General features: G+C 39.2%; 1 protein-coding gene across 1 annotated transcript in view; it reads right to left on the bottom strand.

Moving 5' to 3' along the window:
- Positions 1-1,133: 1,133 nt before the first annotated feature.
- The window catches only part of LOC143409646 (gamma-aminobutyric acid receptor subunit alpha-5-like), a 72,506-nt gene continuing 64,005 nt past the window's right edge, over positions 1,134-9,634 (bottom strand). Inside the window, exons 8-9 of the mRNA XM_076870070.1 lie at positions 6,260-6,471; positions 1,134-1,436 (exon numbers count right to left, since the gene is read on the bottom strand). Of these exons, the coding sequence (XP_076726185.1) occupies positions 1,134-1,436; positions 6,260-6,471 (515 nt within the window). The remainder of the gene's footprint in view (positions 1,437-6,259; positions 6,472-9,634) is intronic.

The raw sequence follows: 9,634 nt of genomic DNA, 5'->3' as shown, positions 1-9,634 counted from the left end.
GTAGTGGTAAGTTTTAGTTTCTTTTATTTTTTTCCCTAAGTAATTTCATGATAGGTTTCTTGTACATTGTTTTAAGGAAATTAGTTCACTTAAATGTGAGGTTCTTTTTTTTTTAAAAAAAGGATGTATGCCCAAAAGATCAGTTCATTTATTATTTTTTAATGAACATTGAAGATTCATATACAAAAGCTAACAGCAGTAAGTCAATCATGAAATACATACAAGGAAGTATAATGGAAAATAACTCAAGTTACAATTTCTCACCACTGAAGCACTACAAGCTGATGGCAGCGGGTGGTCAATATTCTGGAGACTGTGAACATGTGGGTCAAGGCCAAGAATGTCATCAAACCTCTTTTTGTTTTAATATCTCCTTTTCTTTCTTGATCATTGTTCAGTTAGTGGAGGGGTTAAAGTGGGGTGGGAAATAAATTTCTTCCCTCCCCACAACACACGAAAAAAAAAAGAATTTTTAAGCCTAACTGCTTAGAAATTTTCCTTGGGGAAATATTTGGTAGGCTAATCTAGTATACTATATATTTCTGTTATTAAATTTCTCTGCATAAATGTTTGCCTATTCTATTTCATAATATCAGATCATGCAGTACTTTTTCAAATTTCAGAATAGTAAGAATTATCAAAGGCAATTGATTTTTGGACATAAATGTCCACTGTTTCCCTTTTAATGAAAAATGTGCTCTCTGTGATCTTTGTCTCTTGCAATAGTTGGTCAAGTAACAATCATGGAGCATTTCCTAAAATATTTATCTGTTGGGAAAACTTGTATGAAATGACATTCGAAGTATAAAAAACATTGTTAGGTAACACTTGGAACAGTTAAAAATATACTTATCTTGTTGTAAACTATCGATGTTGAGATACTGAGCATCTGAGTGTCAGAGTCATTGCCTTCTGTTTTTCTAGAAAGTTGTTTGCTTTATTTACCAATGAGACATCTTCAAAACATCTGAAGTTACATATAGAAACATCAAGGCAATATTATTTGTACATATTATTAAACATGCAAAAGTTTCCTGAAAGTGCCCAAATATGGAGAGTCCTCTTAGCTCATCCTCTCCCTTGTACCATTTTGCTGGAAGTATGGCTTCCTTGGTGTCTGGGAGTGTGGTGGCTTACTTTGGAGAGGCAGCTCCTTTAATCACAGGCTCCCTATTCAAATATGTTGCCCAGTAAACCAGGTTGAAAGTGCCAAACAAGACTGGGAATACAATTCGGGACATTTTATCAATCTTGCTGATGCTGTTGTAAGTCTTTTTGCTTTCAGAAGTCTTCTCTTCAGAAGGTTTTACAGAGACTGAAGATGCATTTGAGGTCCCAGCTGGGGTTTGTTCTTTGGGGATGTTTGGTGGGTGGGTCATCTTCCCAGTAGTAAAAACATTTGTTGACTTATGTAGTATGAGTTCACGTCCCTTTTTCTGCAAAATATAATAAAAATGTAAGGACATGCCATCAGCAGGCAATTGAGCCCTCACTTTGAAGGTCTAAAGGTATACCTTTCAAAAGATGAAGAAATATCAGTTCATCCCTAATAGACAGCAGGCCTCCTTGGAGTTCTAAGTCTAAATAGCCCAAAGAACCACCACCCAGGGAACATGTCATGAGCAAGAGTCAGTTCTGATTTTAATGTTGGACATTTATTGGAAATATAGCATAAACTGAAGACTTCTCTTACACCAGAAATTAATCATCATTTCTTTACCTTTATGTGCATCAGTCAGATGAATGTGTGTGGTTATAAAGGAATCAATAGGAGAGCTCTAGAGAATGGGTGCTTAAGAATCATTAAGAAATCTTAACCTTTAGGGTAAGATGTCTTTCACTCAATACAGTGCTTCTGAGAATCATTCATGTTGTTGTTTATTTCAGTAATTTATTCCTTTGATGGTTTGAAGGGCATTTCTTTGTATGAATATACCACTGTTTGTTTCTTATGGATGGATACCTAGAAAGTTTCTGATCTTTACTAATATAGATTCAGCAGCTGTGAACGTTTTTGCTAGCATGTTTCATTTTTCTTGGGTATAAAATTCTAGAGCAAGTAAGATCATTAATGGAGGAAAATTCAGGATAGTGATTACTTTTGGAGAGGTGGGAACAGGGGTTTCCTGCTAAGACGCATAGTGAACTTTCTGGAAGTTGATGATGTTCTGTACCTTGATATAGATCTGGAGCACATGGTTGTACGAGTTTGCCAAAATTCAGCAAAGGTAATCTTAATAATATTGTCTTTAATGCCATATGGCTTTTACTTCAAAAACAATAAAACAACAAACCAACATTGAGTTCTAGTTAATGATCTACATAATGATGTATTTCTTTAGAAGTGTACTGTCATCTGAAATTCATTTTGAAATGCATCAACATATAAGATGGATTGATGGATGGACAGAGAGAGAGATGACAGATGGTGATGACATAAACATAGTAAAATATTAATAGTGGACAGGTGTTCTTTGTAAATATTTTTAAACATCTGTATGTTTTAAACTATGCATAATAAAATATTGTAGAATAGGTATTTTAATTACCAAAATAATGTAATCTCATTAAATAAAATCTGGAAAACAGGATAGAAAGTGAATGGAAATATATAATCCATTAAAAATAGGGGAAAGAAAAGGGCTAAGAGGATAAGAAACGAGTGAGTAAGTGTAAGCAGGAAGAGCAAATGCTGGGCCAGGTGCAGCTGTAAGGAGGGAGTGGGAGGGAGGGGGCCACACATCAGAAACTGGCTGTGTACCAACACGCACCATCATCTGAGCACCATACCAGTCTGCCAGAAGGAATCAATAACCTTGCCTTACTGCTTTGGATGGTTCCATCTCTGGGTGTAACCAGGGAAAGAGGCACTTGAGGAGATACAGTGGTCCCTCAGTATTATGAAGGGATTGATTCCAAGATCCGTCTCATCATTCCACAGAAATCAAAATCCAAGGATACTCAAGTCCCTTACATAAAATGGCTTAGTATCTGTCTATAACCTAAGAACAACCTCCCATATACTTCAAAACATCTCTAGTTAACTTATAATACCTAAATCAATGTAAATGCTATGTGAATAGTTTCTTTACAGTAGTTTAGGGAATAATGACAAGAAAACAGTCCACACGTGTTCAATACAAATATTTTTTTTCCTCAAATATTTTAAATCTATAATGTTTGAGTCCAAGGATACCATACAAAACCCATGGATTCAGAAAGTTAAAGGCACATCAGTCATGATAATGTGTGTTTTTAATTATGAAGCATTAGCATCAGGAAGGAGCAACTACTCAAGACTCAAGAGAGTCTAGATTGTTATGGTGGACATGGAGATGTGTTCTGGAATCCCCTTCCAGAAAGAGGTTGCTGGACAGCTATGGGCAGTGTTATTTCTTTCAGGAAACACCTGAGCTTCAGAAGCTGCCTGTCTGAGTACCATCGTTCTTGAGGAATCAGATACCTGTGATGACTAAGTCCTGGCCAAATACTTCCTCCAGAGCTTCCCAGTTATCCTAGGCTTTGCTGGGCCTGCATTACCCACCCAGGGGAATGTCTTCTGCTGAATCTCACTTCCTCCTCTGTGCTTTCTCAGGTCCTCACCCCTGAAAACTACTTTGCACCTAACCTTGATCTGGTGTTTGCTCCTGTAGATCCCAGCATGGGACAGAGGTGAACACAGTCTATTTTCACATCCCTTATATGTCTAAGGGCAGTTTACACAAGTAGAGGAGCACTACGCTTAATCAGTCATGGGCCTCCCCAAAAGTCTGATGATCTCACTGCACAAAGCCCTATTGGAAGGAAGGCTGGAATCCCAGTACTGTGGTCTTCTGGGGAAAAACACCTCATCTCAACATTCTACAAGACTGATGGAGGCTAGTTGATTATTTTAGAGCCCCCCTCCTTCTTCCAGGTCTCCATTCAGATCTAGATCTAGAACAGTAGGCTGGCTGAGTGTGAATGTGTCAAATGATAGTAATGGTGACACTGTTGACAACATTCAGCAACACTTCAGGTCTCTCCTTTCACCCTGGGCTTTACTTTCCTACTAGACTCACAATCATGGACCAGACAACTTCAAGTAATGCAATGGTTTCTTGATAGCTCTTCTACTTCTGACTTAGCCATCTTCACTCTGTTACCATGCAGCATGGAAAACCCAGTAAGTTGGTAAGCATTTACCTTCCAGCAACCCAGACCTAGGTGCAGGAAGCATCTTTTTCTCAGACTCCTTTCTTGTTCCTTCCCCCATTAAATATCCTCTTTGGTTCCCCTTCATCTGTAGGATCAAGTTCAAATGGTTTGGTCAAGAACCTTCACAGTCTGAGAACACCCCGTCTCTACAAATGTTTTCCTAACTCCCTACCCATTGTCCACTGCAGTCAGATCATCCCTGTTCCTCGTAACCCTCTGACACACCCACCAAACAGGTTCTATGTGGTAGAAACATCCCACACTGGGGTAAGCACACACACAGGGAGCAAGCAGCCCACTATTTGCCTACTCACATAAAATACCACTTAAAAGTACAGAGACTGTTAAAATAGACCTTGTGCATACACAACAGATTTATTTGTTCTGTGCATGATATAATTAGCAGTTTATCATGTGCTGTTTAATTTTCTATTCATTTACCATACTCTCCTACTCAGGCCTTTCCTTCCCCTCTTCCGTGACAAGGCAAGTTGTGCCTAGCCTTCTTCCAACAGAGTGAGTTGAACTTGGAAGTGGCACTTCCATGAGTGACAATGGAGCACAGGAGTACACACTTGGCCTTGAAAATGAGAGAGTTAGATGGGTAAAGTCAAGTCAGACCTTTTGAGTTTTCTCAGGAAAGGAAATGTGTCAACTCCAAGAGCATACCGGGCTGTGGATGGGTCAGCAATGAGTGCCCTCAATGGAACCAGTGTCCTGGGCTGGCAGTTACTAATTTGTGGTGCATGGTAGGGTGCCACAGTCTCTGGCTGGGCACAAATCATGAGTCTCCACACAGCTTGTAGATTCAAACAGCAATTCTTTATTCCCGAACTCACACCGGCCGTCTACAAACACGCTCTGGGGGAATCCATGTTCTCTGCCCAAATCCACTCTCTCCCAAATCCACAACACATGGACTTCTGTCTCCCAAAATATACTGTCTGACCCTAAGAACTCTAGAGGAACTCAGCAGGATACGCCCTATTCTAAAGGGGAACACCCTAATCTCCTATTATGCTAAACTGCCCTATTCTAAAGGGGGAACACCCTAATCTCCTATTATGCTAAACCGCCCTATTCTAAAGGGGGAACACCCTAAACACGGATCCTGCCCTGGTCCTTGAGCAAGGTCACCTTTCAGAAGTCCTTCCACTAGACAGCATGGGAGTAAGCTGGCAAGGAATTTGTCATACCTACTTGGCTGATGGCTCCCAGCAGTAGGGAAGTCAGGACATATAACTCAAGTCTTCTATAATGCCTTCTGGGACTTCTTTCAAGCAGATTTTCCAAAGGAAAGATCGAAGCTTATTTCTAAGTCTTCCCCAATGACTCTGACCTCTTCTCTCGGTACAAAGGATTTATTTGTTCTGTGCATGATATAATTAGAAGTTTATCATGTGCTGTTTAATTTTCTATCCATGTACCATACTCTCATCTCCCAAAGGATATGATTCAGTTTAGATTCTTGTGTAACTCTTTTTCCTTCAAATGTTCCTTAAATTTGGGCACAAGTCACCTGTTAAATACTTGATGATTAGTTGTTTTGAACAGAGGAATACTTTTCATAATGCATGTGCATGTTTTAAGTGAGCCAAATCATTGTCAGTGGTACTAGGCATGATTGGCTGATGGATGCTCCCATTAGGCTGTGTGCCCTCTCTCTGGTTTGAATGCCACCCCAAAGAAGATACATTGCATGGGGAAGTGGCAAAATAACAAGCAGGAAAATAAATCAATTAAAATCTGTACAAGTCTTACCTGAAGAGGTAGGAATTATTTTTGCAAAATTAGGCATGAATATAAACAAGTCCAAACCATTTAGCTAACAACAATTTTGACTGAATAAAATTGGTGATTTGAAATATATTAGAAAAGTGATCTGCTATTTAAAAGAAAAAAATTTGTAAGGGACTTGAATATAAGGGAAGGAATCATTCTGAGGTTGAAGAAGAAGCAAGAAGGAGAAATTTCTCATCTCTTATTTAGACACAGATTCAGGTAGGCTTTCTTGGTCAAGGGAACATGAAAGAAAGGAAAAGGAAGAAATTAAAGCCAGTACCTTGATCTTGGCTGCTTCCAAGGCTTTTTTGCCATCCCAGGCCCAGCCTCTCTTTGTAAAGTAGTTGACTATGGCAAACTCAATCAGCGCAGAGAAGAGGAATGCGTAGCACACAGCAATGAACCAGTCCATGGCGGTGGCATAGGCCACTTTGGGCAGGGAGTTCCAAGCACTGATGCTGAGTGTCCTCATGGTGAGCACAGTAGTTACCCCTGCAGGTAGAGTGGAGAATGGAAACAGATCAGCAGGGCCCTCGTCCCCTGCTACAACACTGTCAAACATGACAGACAGTGACACAATTGTAACCCCAGCCTGTACCTGCCTCTGTCTAGATGTGTTCATAATGTTCATGCATTCAGTGCATTTTAAATATCACTTACTCAACATGTTTCTTTCCTCTAGAAAACAAACTGAGGAGGGCAGGGATTTTGGTCTGATATCTATATAGCTGTGTCTGCTTTTGCTTGGACCAAGCCAAGCAAATCATTGGTACTCAATGAGGACATTTTAAGTGAATGGTGTGTCCTTGTGGCATTAGAGCAATTTCCATTTGAAAAATGGCAATTATGTTCACACAGCATTTAGCAAAGTGCGTCACAAAGACTTGCTATGTGTTTTATAAGTAGTTGGTACAAGGCAAATTCATAAGTTGGACTTTCTTTCCTTTGGATTAACCCAACCTGCAAAGTGCAACTGAAACACTGTATCAGTCTGAGTATGTCACTCCCTCAAAGAAGGAAAAACATCCCCTTAAGCTGTTGTGCAAGGCACCTGCAGCCTCTAGGGAAATGTTATAGTGACCATACAACAAGGCTAAATTCCTTAGGGGAAAGCATTCCATTAGAACTGCAAAATTATGGGTCACCCTTTGGAATGGAGTCGTGATCTCCATTTTGCAGGAGAAATCCTGAAGATATAAAGGCACTTAGCAATGTGCCCACATTCTCCAGCTGGTAAAGGAGACATTCCATCTTTGGAGCCAGGCCTAAAGCTTCAGTTTGTGTGCTTTCTACATGCTAACCCTGCCTTCCTTTCCAAAAAAGTTTTTTTTTTCCTGAATGGGTGTGTAACAGTGTTTGGGATGTGGGTATAAACATACTTGCTGTGAGTCAAACAGTGAATCCCTTAAACTTCATATAATTAAGCCCTAACCTCTAGGAACTCAAAATTTGATCCTATTTGGTAATATGGTCTCTATAGAAATAATCAAGTTAAAATAAGGCCATTAGTTTGGGCCTAGGTCCAATATGACTGGTGTTCATTACAAGGGGGGAAATTGGGGGCTGGGGTTGTAGCTCCGTGGTAGAGCACTTGCCTACCATGCTCAAAGCCCTGGTTCCATCTCCAGTACCCTCCCTCACCATAAAAGAGGAAATGTGGAGACAAATAAGCACATGTTATAAACACTAGAGTTGTGCTACCACAAGCCACAGAGCTACCAGAAGCCAAGGACAGAGGCTGGAAACAGATTCTCCCTCACAGTCTTCAGGAGGAACCAACCCTACCAACATCTTTATCTTGGACATCCAGCCTTAAGAACTGTGAGACAAGAAAGCTCCGTTGCTTAAAACACCGAGTCTGTGGAACTTTGTTATGGAAGCCACAGGAAACCAATATAGTACCAAGGAAACATAATATTGCTGGTGGTCAGAGCAGTTATCTGTTTTCAGACCAAGTAATTCCTTAAAGATATTTATGTATATTCTTTGAACATAAATCTCTGCATGGAATTAATGCTTAATGAGACATCATTAGACATCTTTGACTTTTCTTAGGAATCAAATAATCACTGTGCTTGGAGGAGGAATTCTGTGCCAGCCCCTTAAATCTTCTCAGGGTGTTTAACATCTTAACATGCATTGGGAATCTCCAAGAGGAAACAGACTCTACCAGGCTTGGTCCCCAGCCCATAGTGCTATTGGAAGTGGTGGAAATTTTAGGATGTAGAGACTGGTGGGAGGTCCTCCAGCATTAGAGGCATCTGGGAAGCAGATACTGAGATCCTAGCACATTTCCCTCTCTCTTTCATTCTCTATCTCATATTCTGATCATGAGGTGAATGTTACACACTTCTGCTATGATGAGCTGCCTCATGGAAGGCCCCAAAAGCAACAGGGTCAATTTACCATGGACTCCAAAACTCAGAATCAAAATGAACCTTCCCTTCTTTTAAGTTAATTTTTATCTCAGGTATTTTGTTGCCATAGTAAAAATCTGACTTACAGTGAATTTTAAGGTGAGAGTCAGAGATGTTCAACTATGTCCACTGTGCCAAGATACCTACTGAGCTACATCTTTCTGTACTAAAAGTCTTAGGAATATAAAATTATGTTGTTCTAGAATCTTATTATATTCAAGCATCCCTCAGGAGATTGGTTCAAGGACCTGCTCAGATTCCAAAACCTAAGGATGCTTACGTTTCTTATATAAAATGTCAGAGTATTTGCATAGAATCTGTATGTATCTTCCTATGTACTATAAACCACCTCTATATAACTTATAATACCTTATACAATGTAAATGCTATGTAATAGTTGTTATGCTACATTTTTAGGGAATAATGACAAGAAAATTTTATGTTCAGTAAAGTTGCAACTATTTTTCAAATATTTTCCATCTGTAGTTGGTTGAATCAAGGAGATGGAATTTTTGAATAAAGAGGGTTGATTGTAAGTGTGTGTGTGTGTGTGTGTGTGTGTGTGTGTGTGTGTTTAATTTGTCACTATCATATTGGATATATAAACTGCCACATGGTGGTTAATTTTAAAGTAGTATTTACACTTCAAATGAAATGCCTGATAACTTACAAAGCAGTACTTTATGAGCACTGTAAAAATACTACAGCAAAATCTCACCTAAGAGAGATATATGCAGGCAATTTCCAACCTTAAAAAGTACTATCAATGAAAGGCTTTCCAAAATGGGAATAATTATCAAAAAAAAAAAAAAAACTACGTATTTTTTTCTAAACTATCATTCATAGAGAAATCCTAAATCCTAATGCTTAACCTTAAATTCTGAATTAATTGGTCAATTTGTTTCCCAGATCACAGAATGGACAAGCAGCACTTGATGTCTGATGGATGAGTTAGCCAGCTTTCCCTTATTGTAACAAAATACCTTAGGTAATCAACTTAAAAAAAGGAAAAGTTTTGGGCTGGGATTGTGGTGCAGAGGTAGAGTGCTCGCCTAATACGTGCGAGGCCCTGGGTTCGATTCCCAGCACCATATAAAAATAAAATAAATGTATTGTGACCAACTACAATGAAAAAATAAATATTAAAAAAAATAGGAAAGGTTTATCCTGGATCACAGTTTTGAAGGTTTCAGTCCAGAGTTGCTTTTGAGCCTGTGGTGAGGTAGCGCATCATGGAA

The sequence above is a fragment of the Callospermophilus lateralis genome, chromosome 11, assembly GCF_048772815.1.
Source record: "Callospermophilus lateralis isolate mCalLat2 chromosome 11, mCalLat2.hap1, whole genome shotgun sequence".
NCBI classification, from domain to species: Eukaryota; Metazoa; Chordata; class Mammalia; order Rodentia; family Sciuridae; genus Callospermophilus; species Callospermophilus lateralis.
The sequence above is the reverse complement of the archived record's forward strand: the minus strand, read 5'-3'. Positions and strand labels throughout refer to the sequence as shown.